General features: G+C 38.4%; 1 protein-coding gene across 2 annotated transcripts in view; it reads right to left on the bottom strand.

Moving 5' to 3' along the window:
- RASSF8 (Ras association domain family member 8) overlaps positions 1 to 20,205 on the bottom strand; it is a 91,827-nt gene that overhangs the window by 7,186 nt on the left and 64,436 nt on the right. For both annotated transcript variants that reach the window (XM_085324475.1, XM_085324474.1), the window contains 2 exons: positions 14,874 to 15,064; positions 3,068 to 3,957 (listed from right to left, as the gene is read on the bottom strand). In XM_085324475.1, the coding sequence (XP_085180601.1) occupies positions 3,068 to 3,957; positions 14,874 to 14,976 (993 nt within the window). In that variant the 5' untranslated portion in view covers positions 14,977 to 15,064. The remainder of the gene's footprint in view (positions 1 to 3,067; positions 3,958 to 14,873; positions 15,065 to 20,205) is intronic.

Here is a 20,205-nt window from a genome sequence, read left to right as displayed (position 1 = left end):
ATGGAGTTCCCCTCACCCCCCCCCCCCCCCCAGCAGATTTAGCTTCATTAGCAGAAAGAGTTGCATCTCAGGTGCTACTCTTCACGGGCCAGGATGGGCTTTGCCTTTTTGGCCACACAAGTAATAGGCCAGCCACCCAGATCTTAGGTAGCACGTCTGTGGCCAGTTCCATTCAGCAAGCACCACTACATTCTCATTTCAGCAAGAGGGGGAGGCTGGGTCAAGCTTCTTCTCCCTAATTATACTGTGCAAGCAGAATTATACGGGAACTCAAACAAGAATCAGAGAACAATTTTGCTCATCTGTTCTAGGAATAGTCCTTTGCTTTCTTTAAGCTTGCATTAAAAAGTCACTATTAAATTGAACTCAACAGCCAGTAAGAAAAACAACAAAACTGAAGTCTAAATTAGCACTTTTTAAAAGCCAGTTGCTCTGTCACCGATGAATTTGTTAGACCTGTTCAATTCTATTTAGATCATGATCAGCTTCCTGTGCTAGATTTTTATTTCCATTCATTTGCTAAGAGCTTTCACAGGAACAGGACTGAAAAATGGAAACTAGGCCAGCTCCAAATTTTAAGATGATTCTAAAGAGAAACTCCTCACAATTTATTTTACACCCATTAGATTCTACAAGTGAGCACTCACGAGAAATTATCAAATTGTATTTATTTACTAACATGTTAATCCTGCAGCTCAATGTTATATGAGTTTGTCTGAATATTAATATAATAAAGCTGTCACTGAAGAGAATTCATTAAAAAAAAAAGTGAACATGCAAAGTAGCGGAACTAACATCACAAAAAGCTCATTCTTGACATTTTTAGATTTTCACAGAACCAAGGTAAAATTAAGTGCCTYCCCAAATCCTATTGGCTAAAGCTCCTAATTTCATATCTATTTGTGAAACTATTTWGTRATTTTTTTTTAACTTGAGGAAGAATGGCACTTTGACATTTAAAATCTTCCTCTAGAAACAGTCAGAAAGAGTGCTGCAGCTGATYTGTAAACTAAACATAGCCTCATGCTGTCACAAAGTAACAGTGACAAGAGGAATGGAGCGAAAGAAGAGGTAGGAGAAATTGCTAGAAATCTTTCAACTGCCTACTTGAAAATGCCACCTGCCAATTTTTAATCACTTTAAATCTAGCGAACCAAAATTTTCTTTCCTTCCGTATTCAGAGGTCAACTCTCCCCTGCCCAACACCCAAACCCCAAAAGCCTCACACAACTTCTCTAGTTTCAGGTTAACTAGTTCTATGAATGTTAACATTTAAACTTTCAGCAGGTAGGAAAACATTTCTCTATTCCTTCCTCCAAACCTTCCAGATAAGTGCGCTTTTAGGTTTAGAACACGCCTGGAAGATTTCAACTTAACAGGAGGTTGTTTGAGAAAGTTAGAYCCTAGCCTACAGAAAAAAGGAAGCAAGAAAGATTTTGAACTCAGTCGTAGCCTCATGGGTATTACTGAGGATTGGTAAAAATATATAAAAAGGACTTGTAACATTTTCAGTTAGCACAAATCTAAGTGTCATGTCTCTGGAAACTTGGGATAAATATATATGGCCAAAACTGCTTATAGTTTTCATTTGTTTGGCTTTGGATGAAAAGGTTACATTTTCTCCCCTTGTTTAATAAACACAGCTTAAATTGACATGGTTCTGGGAGCTCAGGAGCAAGGATGCAAAATCCCTTTACATATTTACAGTAGAATCATATTACTGCAACTGTGGTATGGTAAAATACAGTAACTCTGAATGGTGGAAGTACAACAAGAACCACAACTCTAACTGATGCACAAAGTCTCAATCCTATAGTACATGGTACATTAAAAYGCCAGAAGGAAGTTTAATCCCCAGAGTCAGTGTCTCATTCATCTCTATGCTACAAACTGGATTCCATTTATATTTATTATTTCACATACTATTAAATTCTAAGTGATACATTAACTTTTGCAAGGAATCAGAGACTGAATTCTCTAGTGACACACATGCCACAAAAGCCTGAGGTGGAGAGAAAACAATCCTGAGCACCAGCAAATCAAAAAAGAAAAGGGAGGTACTGCTTTGTAAGCTAGCAGCTGTTTTAGCTCTTTATCCATCTGTCCAAATGCTGCTTTTGGATAGTTCTGTCCTTTTAATGCATTTTTTTGAGTAAGGGATAGACCCAGTGAGAATCAAAAGTTCAGCCTCAGAAAAGGTAAAGCARAGATAAAAGGTAAAGCAAAGATAAYGCAARTTGCCTTGAAATTTGGCTGTAAGAGGCACTGAGCGGTCAAGATTTAGGACTCAAAACCTCAAGATATTTGACCCCAAATCTGAAGGGCCATGGTTTTGTTTAACACCTAACAGTACAGCAATCTGCCTGCTAGCTCTAAATGTGCCATTGTTCATCCAGGAGATGTTATTTGTCTGCACTGTAAAACAGTGGAGACCCATTAGTGCAGCACTACACCAGARCTAATGAGCACCACCTCTCAGCAGGGCAAAGTAGCTACCTGAGCTGCCGTACAGATGCAGTCTCATTGTCTCCAGATAGTTTGGTTGATATTAGCTCTGCTATTTCTCTATCACGCTCCACTGCATGGTGAAGACATGCTTCAAATGATTTCTCAGGTCACCAGACAGCCAGTGGACGGTAGCAAACCAAAGCTGCTGCTGACAGGAAAGGACCTGAGTGAGCATGTAAATGTTAAAGGTTGCACATCACACTGAGCACCAATCTCAGAAATCACTTAAGCCTTCTGAATGTTCAGGAATAGATCTACCAAAGCATTTACTGTTTACTTTGAGGCATAGAGAAGTGGCTTTTGTTTTTCTATTAAAAAAAAAAAAAAAAGATATTTGAAAGAGTAAAACACACATAAGTGGAATTAAAATTGCCTGCTCTTTAAATTTGCTGAAATACAGTTTAAAAGTGAGGAGAACAACACTTTCTTCCTTTTACTCAGATTCACTGTTGAAAAATTCTTATGTTTATTTTTGCTGGCTCTAAATCTGTTAAAGAAAAATTCACTACGATCAGGTCTTTGACTTTCTTTTAGCTATAGATAAAAAGGATGTTCTTACCTGTAACCGTTTGGTAGCTTGGCCCAAAGAYCTTTCTACAGCTTTAATGCCATTTTCCAATCTTAGGCTTTGCTGGCCCTGAATATCAATTTCACCTTTCACCTTCTCGATCTTTTCTTTGACCTCTTCTTCATTCACTTGGGACTCTTGAACTTCCCGGTGCAACTTCTCTGCTTCAAGGCCACTTTCCATATTGTGGATTTGAGACATGTATTCCTTTAGCTTGCTTTCACACTCCAGGATCCTCTGCCTCATCTCCTGGAGCTGCTCTTTCAGCTGTTTTTCATTCTCTTGCTCAATCTGTAGCTCATTTTCCCAGAATTCTTCCTCTTCAATCTCTACTTCATTTCTTTTGATCTTCTGTTCTAGTTTGAGAATTTCCTCCTCCAGGCTGGAATTATACTTTTGTTCCCAGTAGCGGATCTCKGCATCATTGGACTCCAGCTGTTTTTCAATACACTGAAGTTTCTCTGTCTGGAGGTGAATCAGTTTCTTCAGCTCATCTGCTGTTGTTTTGCAGTTGTTGAGCACCTTTTGCTTGAACTCGGATTCTTTACTTTTACCAAAAATGTCCATTAATCCTTTTGCCCCCCCAGTGAAAGTCAGAGATTTCCTTTTTGGCTCTCTCCTTTTTATCGATTTATCATTCTGGGGCCTCAACTTGGCTAACGGAGGTAAGCTTTGCCGATACAAAGTTCTCTCCGGTATTCGAGCAATGCTGTCCGAAGTCGGCCTCTCGCTCAGGGAGGGCCCGGTGCGACGCAGTATTAACTGCACGTCGCTGGCGTATTGTCCCCATTTGTTCAGCGAGATGATAGGGTTTTCGTGAGGCGCCAGGTGCCTCTCCGTATCTCTCCATTTTTCTATCAGCGTGTACCTGCCGGTGCGACCTGCGGAAGGGAAGCGAGGGAGCCGTGAGCCGGGGCGCGGGCCGGCAGGGGGCGCTGCCGGATAGCGCTGGCCGGGCGGCGGCAGCGCCGCGCCGCGCCGCGCCGGGGGCGCTTTTCCTCCGGTCAAAGCACCGCCTGCCTCTGCGCGTACTGAGCAAGCCCAACGCGTATTACTTATTCGGATTGCGAGTTACGTCAGGAAAAATTTTCTCAGCGCACAAATATAAACGAACAAGCCACTACTGCATTTACATGGAACACGCGAGTGAAACTGCAGCACTCCCAGCCTTTTTTCCCGGTCTGAAGTCACTCGAAACCAGTGACCTTGTGATGCCGATTCCTAGCTGCACCAGCACCGTAGAGCTAGAGCCTTCCACACACAGCCAGAGGGGAAAAAGCAAGAATAGCGTCATGTGGGGTTTTTATTTCCAGAAAAGAAAACTCTAATATTGCTGTTTATGTGCTTGCTTTTAAGCTGTATCATTGATCAGAGACACAACTGCTAATATCGACAGAGAATTAATTCCCATCGTATTGCTCCCCAGTTAGCTGACGAACTGGAGGAAGCTGACTCAAAGCCCCAGTCAGCATTATGTCAACTCACATGACGGATGGCAGCACTGCTGACGTGACAAARCCTCACAGATCAGAGCACGCCGAAGGGACCAGTGGAGGCTGCCAGGATTGGCAGCCGTGACTTTGGCTACCTGCCCAGATTATTAATCCGTAACAGTARCTCAGCAGTTCCAGTTGCAGGATAGACAGGATTCAGGAAGATGCTGGGTTTCTCAAATCCTGTAACAACTGCTGTGATGTTTTCTGAGCTCTATATAAAGAGCTAGCTGTACAATACGTTTCACTTTTAAGAATAGGGAGAAGGGTAACTTGCATCTCAAGAATAAATTGTGCTGCCAAACATGTGTAATTGAGCTTAAGGGTCCTTTTCCTCTGACACTCTTTACAGGATGCTTTGAATGCTACAAAAAACCCCAGGATTTGAGATTTTCACACATTATTTTATTATTTCTAAATACTCCTGCTAACTCTGAGATAAAGAATTCACCAAATGCATGAGAAAGTCAGTTTCCTTCACCATGAAAGTGCYTTCACTTAAAAGCTGCAGTGTTGTTTACAGAAAGGTGTGAAAGACTGCTTTTAAAGGGTGCTATCCCAATGGATTTCCAAACAGCTCTACATTACCATTAACTTTTTTTTTTTTAAAGTTAGCTATTTTAATACTATATATGTACACACAGACTTACATGATAGAATATCATTTAAGTGAGAATTTGTTTCATCGTAAGTGCTTAAAAAGCYGGTCATTAATGCAACTGGGTGGTGGGGAGGAACAGATGTAGTTAGCAGGAGCTATCCATATAATGTATTTTCTTTCTTTTCTCCATCTGACTAACCACTGCACTTTTCCCAAAGGAACTAAACTGTCCTGATCTGAGGCTGCAGATCTGCCTCTGGCCTCCAACCACAACACTCGCACAGACTTCCCACCTGAAATTGCTACGAGACAAGCTCCACGGTGGCAATTAACACAACTATGTGGCCCCTGAAAATCTGATGTTGTCCAACCAGCCTTATAAAGAGCTTCCCAGGATAYAGCTACTGCAGTGGAAATTTTTCCTCTGGTCTCACTTTTTCCAAATTAGCTCATAATGCTAAAAGAACGATGAAAAAAAAAATCAGCTTGACAGGCACTAACCAGAAAACAGGCTACTTTGGCTAATGGATCATACTAGCAATAATTAGCTGGCCAAATAAGAGAACRATAAAAAAGCCTGTGTTCACTTCCAAGTTAGGATTGAGAGCTCAAAGAGAAGATTTGACTGATAGTAGTTGGAAAAACAAGGAAGCAGCATGGGAAAAAATAATCCAAATCCTTAATACCTTATAAATAAATGACTTGAGGTAAGCACTGGAAAAAATTCTATCAATGTATCAACCTTCTTGGCCAACACTCTTAGAAACAGATTTAAAGTTTATTGTAAAGTACTTTAAAAACAAGTTTACTATGCCAAGATGCAAAGTCAGAGATTTTTGCCAACCCACAATATTGTGCATTGATTCATGCAGATTTATAGTAGGCATCAATGTAATCACAGGAAAAATAAATGTAGTGCTGTTCACTATGGCATACCGACAATAAAATCCTGAAGAAGAAAAATGAAGTAAAAACATACTACAGARCGTAGGACAAAGGTTGTATTTTACCACTCTATTTTGTTAATCTTAAAAGCTTTCAGCTTTCATCTTTCAATCATGATAATGCTACTAAAACTCTTGTTGTGTCAGAAACAGCCGAGTTCAAAGATGTCTTTAAATTGTAAGCAGAGTACTTCTAAGTGTGCGATCAGCATGAAATTTCTATTCACTTTGCTATTAAATGCACTACTTAAAAGAAATGTAACAAGAAGCAAAAAAAGGGGTAGGGGGCAATAAAGCTAGCAATCTTGATCAGAAGTGAATTAAGGAATTAAGTGAAGCACTTGCCAAGAACTATTTCCATCTTGGATTACAGTTCCAAATCAAATATAGTCCTAAGTAATGAACTCAGCATTCAAGATCCACATAAAGARAAAAGTATTTTGTAGAAGTATTTATGCAGTTCAACAACCACACTTGGAGTTCAGTACTAGCCTAAAACAAAGCTGTTCTCGTCTGAGATCATTACTGCTATTCAGGCTATTTTTGACACTAATGAATCCTTTCTAGTGCAAGCAAACACAGTTGTAGCTGTCCAGGTGTTGTTAATTCACGAATGAAAGGGTGAACAAGTTAATTCAGAATTAACAGCAGAACCTTCCMGGACACAGGCACCCTTATAACTAACTGCTATTTTTGATGTGCCACCATTTATAAGGAGGAAGCGAATTGCTTTGATTGTTAACAAAGAACAGCTCAGTGCCAGTAGGTTGTTTCTTGTTTTGTATGTTGCCCATGAGCCTTCCGAAAGAGAATTTGTTTTGAGTTTATACAGAAGTTAGCAAAACTGCGTCCTTCCTCATTCATGCAAATCTTATCTTAAAAATCAGATTGTTAGTTGTATTCGTGTAATGTGTCCCACATCAGCAAATATTCATTAAAATATACTTTATTTTCCAAGTTGTTTAACACATTTAACTTATGCAGATTTATGAAATATTTGCGGGTAAGAAAGTTAGATGAGCAGTTCAGCAGTCAACACAAGGAACTGCCAAAGCACAGCTTCAAGTACTATRCTAACATTCACATGGGATTATGTGCCCTGTTAAGGACCCTTTAACTTCYGAAAACACTTTCGTTATTTTTATGACATATCAGTGTAGCACATTAGTCTAATTTTATTTTTGGATACTTCTTTGTATCAATAAAAATGTTACAAAAATTATCCAGACAGCCCCAAAMAAGCCCTGCGCCGTTCTCCACGGTTTGCTCTGCAGACAGCAGCAATTCAGGGGCTGAAAAACAGCACAGAGCCTCTCCACCYCATTCCTGGGCATGTTATCTTTTGTTAACATTCTGTGTTGATCCACTAAATCTGATGTGCACCATATAATATTGCTATCTCAAACAATCAACAAGAATTCATATCTGCTGTGTGAGGCAGTGGATTACAAACTACATCGGAAGTACATACGTGTTTATGTATGTATGTACACTGCACCTGCACCACAGGCCACTGTTACAACTGAACAGGTCAAGTTTAAGCCTAAGACTAGCTAAGCATACAAACTTGCCACACTTTCTATTAATACAGCAATGTCTTCAGAACAACCTTTTATTTAAAGGTAAGAAAGATCAAAAAGGAAAAAAAAAGGACTCCTGAACTCTGATGCTCCAATAGTCTGCAGCCAAGCTGGCAAGACCTGTGTGCAGAGGTTTGAACCTGGCTCTTTAACACCCGTAGGTGCAACTTTTCCAATAAGACACTAAGGAGTTAACTACAGTCAGTGTCCTGAATCAGCTACTGCTYTTCTAAACAGCCAGCACCAAGCTCTGGACCTGAAAGTCCATGTCACATGCTCACATGACGTAGCCTTAGTTTGGGACTGACTTAGCTATGAGGATTTCAATACAGATTCCATTACAATGAACTGTGATTAAACTAATGAAATATAGGAACAATTTAATTGAGACTATTTTTTTAGACTCTCAAGAGATGGACTTTTACATTGCACTCCACAAAGTAATAGGACACACACAACTATTTTCACTTTAAAACTATTATTTACTTCCATATTCACTCAACATGCATTTCCATTGCAACAGTCACAWATGCAACTATTTTTACTGCTAAAGCTAAAATGACTGTTCAAAAGGAAAGTAGCAGTAGAAATGCATCTCATGCAACATCTTTGACAGGGCTCAGACTCAAGAGATCAATACTGTTTTTCCAGACAGAAATGATGCATCTCTTCTTCTTCCAAAAGACTGTACTAGCCTATATATGCAAAGCATTTCAGGGACAAGAACTGCATTCAGTGTATGCACATAGCACAGTCTACAACGTACAACACACATCTTTGCCTTATCTTTCCAGTCAGGCTACAGAAGCTCACTTTAAGCATCACGTGAGACCCATCCTCTCATTAAATGTCTCCCMTGCCTCACGGCCAGGATTGCAGCAGAGAGCCAGTGCAAGCAGGTGAGTCTTTGCTCTGATCCCAAGTTATTCCTGAAAAAGATGGTGAGWTGAGCAGTCTTAAATATTCAGGTGTCTCCTCCCTACGGAAAGGGCTGGGGGGGGGGGAGAGGGGAGGACAAAAGCACCATCTGCCACCAGACCTCCTGCAGCCTTGCTCCCAGCCTTTCCTCTTTCCCCAAGACTCCCAGGACACACTAGCTCCTCAGGGGGTTGCTCTCTGTCAGGCATGCTTCTAGCTCCCATTTTTCCACAAGGATCCTGTCACCTGCTGTGCAGTGGGCCCTGTGCCAAAGACCTTCCCTGCAAGCTGGCACTCAGAGTCTGAAAAGGACGTAGCTTCTGTTAAGTATTATCTTAAAGTTTTACAACTAAAAAGCAAGCCAAGCTAGTCTAGCTCTAGCTAAATCTGAGTTATCAGCCCAAACTCGGAGCAAGGCACAGGAAAAATGTGTACTGTCATCTGTCTGTGTCCACAGCGATAAACTCAGATATGCCATTCATTCATTCATTAGTTAATACCCATATCRGTTTAAAAAATACCATTCTAGCTACCCGAGAACTCATTTAATGAAAAGAACAATTAAAAGAAAAAGGCCTCGAAAACAGAGGTTAGAGAGCTCATAGTACTCAGAGTTATTAACTCACACCACAGTCTGTAACTATGCAAAACAATGAAAACCAGAATAGTGGTCCGGTCCTAGGAAAACACATCCACAGAAATATATATACTCATATCTGCTGACAGTGAGGGAGATCTACTTAGTTCACTTGCTCTGACTGTGCTCACAAACGTGTTTATAAGTCTTTTTCAGGACTGAAGTCTTGGTTTATTACTATTATCTTTTCTCTTAAACAAAAGCATATGAGTTTATCACAATCTGGCAAAACAATGCACTTAAAGTCATTTCATACTTTCAACTGCCTTTCAAAGCACCCCAAAGTAATGCTCTTGTTTTAGTGTAGCACACAATAGACCAACTTCCCAGACAGGTAAAGCAGTGCAGAGAGCCAAGGAAGCAGTTTGGCTAAGGTCAGAGAGCAAGACATGGCAAAGCAGATAAATCAGCCCCTTTCGCAGCTGCACGTGCCGCTGCTGCACTAGACACACCACGTCGTTAAAGGTGGTAAGAAATCCTCCCACCCCACCACCATGCCTTTCAGCAGTGTTACTGTGACTGAACTCCTGAACTGTAAAGTTTATATGGTCACACCAGAGAATCACCACAGCATGCAGCTTTCTTGTACTTCCTATAATCCCTATTATTGCTGCTATTTGAAGCGGGAGAGAATGATTCCATACAAAATCTGGGGTAAAAAACAGCACACCCAGGTTYTGAATGAAATTTAGCAGTAAATTAAATGATTAAATCAACGTTTAAGCAACACTGGCTTTTGTTTGAAAACTCCAGTTTAATACACAACTATCCTTCCTTCTTCCTAATCCTCTTCAAAGGCAGCACTATGATTCAGTTCAATGTAAGAYTCTTTCTCTCTTGGAAGGTTTCATTGGCAGCTCTGGCACTTGCTTTAGCAGAAATTATTCTGAGGAGGGAAGAAGAATAATGAAATTTTGTGATTTTTCCCAGATACAGCTGTGGCTGAGCCTTATAATGCTGTAACATATGCCTGAAACAGCATGAACAAATCTTTATTTAATTTATTTATTTTTATAAATCTACTTCCTTATTTTAGAGAGAAAATTACTCAACAGCAGCAATAAACAACTGATGGCTGCATTTGCTTAATTTTAAAGAGACAGCTGTACTTCTTGTTTAGTGAGTGCATATTCTCCTGATATTGTACAGCCAGACATCCCTAATCCACAGCACTATTTAAAACAATTCTGCTCTTTTAACTATTTGTCATTGGAAATTATGATGAGAGCAGAAAACAGAAAAGGATTTTGCTGAGAAATTCAAGCTGAAGACTTGAATTCAGCTGTAGACTGAAATATTCTCTCTCAGGAAACACACATGTCATTCTGGCTATAGAGGATCCAACTCTATAGTCTCCAGAGGAAAAAAGAAATCCCAAGAAATGCAGTGCAAGTCCTCACATAGGGGAGAACTAGGAGGAAGTCACTTCCAAATAAGGAGGACAAGTGTATTTTTTTGGTACTAATCATCATATTTCTTYGGAGGATTTTTCTTTCAAATCTAAAAGGAAAATATCTAGCAAAAGTCACAGTTACCAAAAATAACCTAAATTTTTTTWAAAAAATCTTTTACACAGTCACATTTGCCTAATCTGCCAGCTAACACAATTAGCACACGTTCTTTAGGTGCTTTTCCCCAAAAAAACTACAGTGATTTTTTTTTTGAAAGGAATCTTCATGTTCTTTGGGCTCTAAGTCCATACTTCGCAAAACAGAACTGTGACTTGATTTGCTTATCATCTCATAATACATAAAACAGCTGAAACACATCAATTTTCACTTGTTTTTCAGTTGCACAGTTTAAAAGAAGGAATCAAAATGAGCAAGCAATCTTTGCAATAAGCTGTTGCAGCATATTTTTTCACAAAATGCAAGATAAAACTAGCAAAAGCAGAAAAACATGCAGAATTTGCTGTCAAATATATATTTTTAAAGTAGACAATGATGAATGTGATAAAAAGCTAGCTCATCTCTCCTGGTAGAAGTGTTTTTWAAAAAAAGATTCATGGCTTCCATTTAAGCTGCGTGCTGCAGTTTATTTTTACATTTTGTGGAGGCTTAGTTTCTTATCCTGAAAGGATCATTTCTCTGACTTGTATTATAAGGTCAAATCTTCCTGTTACTTTGCAATTTGTAAGCAGCTAGAGTTAAAAAAAAGAAATAAAACAGTACTGGATAAAACTCATAAAAGGTAATATTAAGTGTTCTAAGATCCCAGTGGGAGGCAATTTCACTCTCTGGAAACTTGCAGCTTGATAGTTTTATGTCTTATTTGAACAGAATTCCACATACCCTCCCTCTAACTAAGGCATTTCCAACTCCTCCTAACTTGGAGACCATCAATTATAGCATCCAAAATTAYATCTATTTGCTAGTATTATCTCCCTCATTCATTAAAATATATACATGTATTTTAAAAAGTTAGCTTTACYGGGATTGCCAAAAGACAATAGAACGAAGATTGAAATTAAAAACTAATTTGAACAGACACTTRGAGGAGGATCATTTACTATTTCTCAATGCTCAACAGACAGGCAGTAGAGGAAGGAGATTATAATGCAGGAACATATAACACAGTTGAAAACCATCAGGAGTACTGACTCAAAAGGGAGGAAGAAAAAAAGGAAACGAAAAAGACATGCAGGCCCTTAGACTGAAAGTATAATAGCAACAGACAACAATTTATAAGGAAATTATAAGRAAAAGGTCAGGGAGCACTATATAAGCAAAGTAACAAGACTCCTACTAATTGCCAAAGGATTAGGCCACACTTTGGTTATGGGACTGGATCTGGTGGCCATAGGCTAGCACGACTTGCTATTTTTGACTAAAATAACCCCAGACTATAAGTCCATGTCTTTGCATGACAAAAAGCTTTCTTCAGAACACACAAATATTATGTTATTACTGACTTTCCATGACACGAGAGGAGGAYTGGGATCCAAAAGAGATGGAAACCGTTTCGTTGCTCTTATTACAGTGGGAGATCAGGAGATAGGGCACTGCATCTGATCAAGTGACAAGAAAAGAAATTTCTTGAAATACAAGCAATTCCAATTAAACCTAAGGGGGCAAGGGGAAAGCTTTCTYACCACCATGTAAGTGGTTGAACACTGGAGTAGGTTGCCCAGAGAGGCTTTGGAGTCTCCATCATTGGAGATATTCGAAATCCAAATGGACATGGACTTGGGCAACCTGCTCTAGGTGGCCCTGCTTCAAGATTGGGGGCTGGACTAGACAATCTCCAGAGGCTCCTTCCAACCTCAACCATTCTGTGATTTTATGCCAGATTTTGATTTTTGCATTTTTGTAATACATTGTAAAGCATTATTTTTCATACCTCTAGGATAGGAGGAAGCTTCTGCTTGTCCATGAGAAGATTCCTGACCTATGGATTTCTTAAAAGGGAACTGACAAGTACTTGTACTTTCTTCAGTGGATATAGCTCTAATATCAATTAATTTGCAGATAYATCTAATGTTGCATTTCAACACAAATAACATATGCTGCAGCTCATRTTTCACGTTTTTTTCAGCGAAGGTGGCTGTGTGTTTTTATTATTTTTAAATCAAAGACCTAGCAATAAATTGTCAGACATAAGAAAACAAAAGGAGCATATGAAGAACTTTTCAGACAGGCCAGCAGACAGGCAGTCCTTCTAAGTTATGTGTCTTCTGAAGGAGCCAGACTGCAAAATAGAAAATACAAAATCACAGCCAACCAAGGAGGAAGCATCCTTGGAAAGACTGGCTGCTTTCCACCACCAAATGTCAGGTGAGAGCTAAAGGAATACATTTTAATAGCTTCCCATTCAAATTCAAGTGACAATAATTCCTGGTAAGCTAGTACATATGGCCAAATCAAAGAAGCAGACAAATGGTTGCTTTTCTGATGAGTGGCCTGACAAAAGGGTTAGAAAAGACTTCTTTGCTAAAGACAAGTGTCATTAATACTGGTATTTAACATTGTCCTAGCAGCTTCAGTGAGAAGCTGTGGACCAATTATTCCAGATATTTTCTAGAGAGGACATTTGCTTCAAAAGAGAGCATCCAAAAGTATATGGCCTGGGATTATGTTAATTTGGCTTAATTTTGACTGATGGAGTCTTTTCAGATCTCAGTCTAATAACTGAGGATACAGGAAAAAAAAAAAAAAAAAAAAAGGAGAGAAGGGAAATAAGATGGGAGAACAAGGGAACATTGTCTAGACCTGGGAGTTAGACATCTTGATTTTAGGGGAGGAGGTATAGGAAATGGGATGGGAGAGAAAACAGAAGGGAGGTAAAGAACAGAAAAGTCTACCACAAACAATGGATTTATACRTAACACTTAATCATCACTAGCAAATAATCACACCAGCATAATAGTGTCTAAAAAGCCTATAGGCAGAAAATTGAGATATGGATGGAAGCAATTCATAAACCAATTCGCATTAAATAAAAAGCTGTCACTAACACAAACAGTAGAAGCACACTTAACAGTTAACTATTGAATCCACATTTTAGAGACATACTGACTTTCTACACTTTTTGAAGGACATTGTAAAGGTATTTGATGCATACAGATAGAGCATACACAAGTTAGCATTGTGTTCAACTCTGTTATGATACAAAATTAAAAAAYGTAAGATTTCTCCTGCTTCTCCTACTTCTTTCTTTACTGAAAGTATACAAAAAAGATATTCAGAAGAATATTATAGGGTGAATATCCAGTTAACGTTTATGGCTTTTTTTTTTTTAATTATAAAAAGATTTTTCAATTGAATAGGACTGCGCTTAAAGTCTTGCAAAATCTTTGGAAGAGTGATAAATGTGAAAGGTTGCCCTTATATTATGGATTTAATTTTACATAAGGGGTAATTCTAGTGTTTAAATTGAAATAGTATGTAAATTCAATTAAAAAAAATTACAGAAAAYAAGATTCAGCTAAATGAAAGAGTGAAGGGATGAAGTTCTTATTCAAGATGTCCTTAACCACTGAAAAAGATCTGATAAGACTGAAAGAATGTACTTTCTTGTACTGCAGCCTGAAAAATATTTCTGTGTCCACATAAACATATATAACAGTAAATATATAACACTGAAGAGACCAAGCTACCCTTTACTGCTTCAGGTGGCATAAGTAAAAGGAGAACCTGGAYGACCTATTTTGTTGATCTATACTCTTCCCAATACAGTTAGGGATACTTTCAGGGTGCATAATTTCAGTTAATGTCACTAGCTTGTGTAAGCCAACCAGTTGTTTGCACTGCTTTAATATTGTCTTGGTACTCAAAACATTAATAGTTTAGCACTGTCGTTAGTCCAGGCTGCGTTTACAATGTCAAACAGCAGCGTATTGTCARTTAGAGAATAAACTTGTACTAAATGGAAGTTCACAGATTTCAAAGTGATTCTTCTTCTTATCTGTAGCAGTTTTTTTTTTTTTTTAAAAAGCTTCAAGCTTATGTTACATTCTAAGAGACTGCAAGTTTATCAACATTGTGTTTTCCACATTCCTGTTCTAATATTCAAGTGCAATCCCACCTCCCCTCAATCCACCTGTATTAAAAAAGAAAAAAAGAAAGAAAGAAAAAAAGAAGCAGTTTCACCTCATTCTCACAAACCCAAATAACAGAGTTACTTACCAATAGCCTGAGCAAGAGCTATAACAACCTCCTGGCACGTTGTGACTTCAGTAACCCCACAAACAATTCTCTGGACTCCATCCACCCATACTTTGAGCTCCATGTTTCACCAGATCATCCAAGAGCCATGAATGCAAGTCAGTCAAGTCATACTTGTAGCTATACCAGAGACAATGCAGCAGACTCAGCAGCTAGAAGAGAAGAAAAATCCTGATGTTTGTTWTGAGACATTTCCAATTTAAGAAGTAAAACAAATTTAACTTAACATCTATTAGAAAGAAAAAGCACATAGCCTTRTTTCCTTAAAAACAGTAAAAGGAATCAAACAATCCCATGGTTTGGCCATACCTACCCGTTCTGTTSTTTTAGATACACTATAAATTTCATTAATTTTGTTTCTTATAATCATAAGAAGTGATTACAGAGAGAGCATCAAAAGAAACAGTATTAAGTAAACAAGTTCAGAATAAAACCATAGCAGCTCCAGTTAGAAGAGCCTCTTTTCCTTTACATATTGCCTGGATGTCTCATGGGACTCTTTATAAAAAGATACTTTCAATGTTCATCCAATAATTCCTAGTAGTGGTGGTAGGTGATGGTGTTGCAAAGCAAGGGGGAGACATTCTTAAGTCTAGCCATCCTGGAGTCTAACCTTGCTCTCTATAATAAAATAGTTGAAGGTTCCTAGTATAGGCAAACTTACGCATTTAGTACCGCTGCCTCAAAGTCCCAAAAGGAAATCAAGAAGGCAGAGATTGGTTCAGTCTTTCTCTAGAGGAAAGAAGTGCATTGGGGAAAGTGCTGCTGAGGTGCTTCAACCCCTGCCAATATTGTGTCAGTTCTGTAAAWAAACAAACTTTGGCTAAAATATTATCCTTGTTTTTTTCCAGGCATACTATGGTATTAAATCAAAAAAGTCATATCACCTAGTCAATACAATTCTTGTTTATTAATATGATTCTACTTTACTGAAATAATGCTAAAGTCACATCATCTGATGTGGTTTATTAGCTCTTAACATAATTTAAAAAAATCCTTAAGTATTTTCTTAAAAAAGAGAGTGAGTGACTGTGTATTTTCAGAGGGCTGCTTTTTTGAAACACAGTGCTCTGACTCTCAAAATCTCTTCCTGCACTGATTTAAATACCAGCAAAAGTTTAAAGAATAAGAAAAGAGTTACAAATCTGGGGAGCTAGGTTACAACTTTGCAATCAGCCACTTGCCCTCCACTGCCTGGTTACCAACAGTCATGCTGCTCAAGGTTTGGCAAGTGTTATCTTCCAGTTAACTGCATATCTGAACACAAGTGGCTTTGCTACACACTCAGCTTTACTAGGAACTGCTTTTTTTCTGTGCATACAGATCCAGCTGGATCATGTCCCACAGGAGTTAATATCTAACTGGAACTCCAGAGATGCTGATTTCAAAAAATTAAAAATAACTCCTCCAAGGAAGCATTGTCTACTTTCAAAAGAAATTTAATACTGGTCTTTTTTTTTTTTTCTTGACTTTTAAAAAGCTTACAAGATAGTTGGATTATTTAAGCAGATAGAAGAAAACATAAACCATAATACACTGAAAGAAGCTCATGTGTTCAGGTAATCCCCCCGTGGATACAATGAAAGAACCAAAGGAAATATTTTTGAAGATTTAAGTACCAGGAAAACAGACAACACAGAACAGAGAGAGAAATCTGAAAGCTGTTTAGAGAGGATCAGTAAAGGCAAGCAGGCTRGGGTTGGGTGTGTGTGGGGGAGAATCTCATCATGCTGATGGATTTAACAGAACTGCACTCAGAGGCAGTAAAAGTTTAGGAAGTAGATACTTAGGATAGTCCATGTTTTACAATCTCATCCAAACTGCTTTTTCCTTATGAGGCAAACATTTCTTTTTGTACTAAAAAGAGACATTAGCGTAGCACTAGAGCTACAATAGAAAGATTATTCCTTTTCTGCAATCAAATATCTAAACAATTGAAAAATATTAACACGTCATCCAGAAGATGTACTGATTCACATCAGAAAAGTTGTGACATTCAGCAACAACACACCTCAAACACAGTCAGAGCCAGAGCCATCACCCCAGTCTGACAGGACAAGCTTAGTAGACAAGCAATATGCAATTCTGCTATAAAAATCAGTCCAGCACACACCCAGAAATCCATGCCCAGAAGTATCCACTCAGAAAGCAAAAGAATATTCAAATCCAAATGTACTAGTAAAATTATATTTCAGAAATATGCTCGTATCTTTAATCCACAAGACTGATAGCTTTAAGAGTACCAGCATGCACAGAATTATGTTCTGAGACATTGTTATTACCCAAAACAAAACAAAAACTCTACTATCCACAGACATTAGTAGTGTACAAATATAGAAACTGTTTAGTCAGGTAAGACCATTTTAATGTAYCAATAAACTAAGCAGGAGGTGGTCATTTGTTAGCCTGTAATATAACAGTGACTGAGAAAACACAGAGAAGCCCCCATCAGGCACTTTTATTGTTTATTATTCCTGGAAAGATTGTCTTCACAAATAAGCAGACCTCATAGTCCAAGCCCAACTGTAAGGAACTTATTAATAAACTTGRTGTCTTGCTGAGAGTTGAATAGTTCAGATTTATTGGCACAAAACAAGTCATCTCTCCGTGCGACAACACACACGTCAGCAAAGAATCCAACAGCTCTAATTGTTCTTCTGTCTGTCAACATCCAAACTATTATTTCAATTTAGCAAGTCAGTAAGTGCATTTTCCCCACACTCAGCACGCATAATGAACAGCTTTGCATTCAGTGCAGATCAGTTTTGGTCATCTGTTTTCCTAACGTTTGTCTTTTTTTTTTTTTTTTTTTAATAAGAACAAACTAAAAAGAGGCACCATCTAATAAAGAAATACTTGCTGACACTCCCAGTTTTGAAAGTAACATTCATTAAAGCACCAAATGATCTGAGCAGTTTCTTTGAAACAGTGAGTTCAGGGGAAACACTTTTTTAAAGAACAGTTTTAATAGAGCAAATAGCTACTGCAAAACAGTAAAAGCAGCCTGCTGTTTGTGCTCCTATCAAGAAGATAATAGTAACTACTGTGCAGGACTCAAAGGACTGTGTGCACCAAAATCATTAGCGATATGCTTTCAGAGATCTGTCAGGCACTAAAAATGAAACATTTGATTTTGGAAACTATAACGTGACAGTRTGATTTCAGTGCACAGGTCGTATGTTTCCAAAGTTAACTTACAGTAACTCAAAAATAATCTAGAATAAATTWAGTTTCTAGAATATTAGAACAGGAATGTGGAAAACAGTAATAAAAAAAATTAGAAGCAAGTGGAAAGGGGTAGAGGAAAAAAGCCCACARGACTGTGAAACCTCAAGTAAGTTCAAAAATAGTTCATCTTACACAACCTATTTTAGCAATGGTTGGGAAYAGGAATGGAAAGCTAGTTCATTGAGTGGGACACAAGCTGAAGCATGCCTCTGATCACAGCTTCCCTCCTCTTCGCCAGTTCCTCAGGGACAAGCTCTGTAATGACAGGTATTTGTGATAGGAACCACACACCTGAAACTGGACACCACTCAGCTACAGCCGCTCCTCTCTCACATGCTTTCTCTTTTTGACTCCCTTGTTTGGAATCTCCTCACTTACACTCTTTGCCGGGCATTAAGCAGATTTCCCTAAATCCTTTTTTCGTCCTATTTGGCTCAGATCTTCCTCTTTCAAACTTTTGTTCATTTTTCTGGATGGTAAAAAAAAAAAAAAAAAAAAAAAAAAAAAAAAAAAAAGCTGATGCTTTTTTTAATGGGCCAGACAAAACATGCAGGGGACTGTGTGTGTGTTTAGGAGAAAGATAGCCCAAGCAGATGTTTGCAAAACCTATCTATCCTTGAGGTAAGTGTTAAAGTCATGAGGAAACTGTGAGAGCTAAAATTAAGAATGCTGATTTCACCTCATCTCTAATCTTCAGAAGGTCCACATCATTCGAAAGCCACGTGGATCTGAAATCAGGGTTAAAATTCTGCTGCAACTGAATTCAACTGCAAAATTTATACCAAATATTTCAGTAATTCTTCCATTCACCCCACTGAATAAATAGTATGCTGTTCAATATATTTAAAAGCGATCATGCCTCTATTTACAATTACCTATGAATTAACATTGTCTAGAGTTCACCACTTTTTCCTGTTTCAGATTTGCTATATGCTGACCCAAATTGCACTCCTTGCTTTTCCCYGTTATGATACAACGGCAGCTCTGGACAAATAGACGGCTTGCTCTCTGCAGGTTGCTGCTTGGAAGCTGCTTATAAGYAGAGTTAGGTGCAAACAAGGTTTGAATCAATGAAAATTAATCAAGCACGAAGAAGCCAGTTCAGGTACCCTGAAAGGGCCTATAAACATGTCTAGAAAGGTATGACATTGCCCTTTGTTGACCAGCGATGCATTTGGCAGACTTTCCCTGGCATAAGAATTCTTGTGTAAAGTAATAAGGTAACATTTTCCAAATGGAGAATTGGCTACTAGAAACAAGCTAGCTAGTATTTACCAAAAAGTCTCCTTCCTGCCTTGGATCGATGAACAGAAAATACCCCAGAAGAAACTCTGCTTCTCATCAACAAACAACAAAAACCTTTAACGGTAGATTCATGTCAAAAGATCAAGCATAAACCTCTCATATGAAAATTTTTATTAGAAAGGTGCAGGTTCTGGTTTTGAAATTCATTGTAAATGCAGGATTTTATTTTAAACAAGAATTTTTACATAGAGGTAGGATCCACATTTTTAGCAAGACTAAGGGATTTCCTATTAGCGTTATTCTTTTGATCTACCAGAGTGCTCAGAGATAACAAGCACTGCTTCAAACAGAAAAAAAGACCCCACAAAGATGATATAGAGTGTTAGGAATGAAGCTGAGAGGCAGTTTAAGCAGCGAGGAATTTTCTTCACATGGGACTGGCAAGAAGATGGCCCAACACACATCTCTGTGAGACAGATCCAAACTTAGGTGCCACAGATGTTATCCAARACACACATAACATGCACACTATACACTGGCTGTAACAGGACCAGACAGCACCAACATACATGCTCACAATCTCTTGTAACAGGAGTTGGTGTAACAATGACTCATGGAAATCTTGTCTCCAGCTAATCCAGAGCTCCTCCAAAGCCAAAGAATCAGTTTCCCAGTTAAATTACTAATTTACTTGCATCTAAGAAGCCTCAACTGGCTAGTCTGGAAGCTGTTGAAAACTTCAATTTCTACTTAAGCAGCACAACAAAGATGAAAAATGAGGAAAAGAAATGTTGCTTTGAAGTAGGGAAAAAATATTTTT

This window comes from Rhea americana, unplaced genomic scaffold, assembly GCF_003343005.1.
Source record: "Rhea americana isolate MKP2758 unplaced genomic scaffold, rheAme1 scaffold_91, whole genome shotgun sequence".
NCBI lineage: Eukaryota > Metazoa > Chordata > Aves > Rheiformes > Rheidae > Rhea > Rhea americana.
The sequence above is the reverse complement of the archived record's forward strand: the minus strand, read 5'-3'. Positions and strand labels throughout refer to the sequence as shown.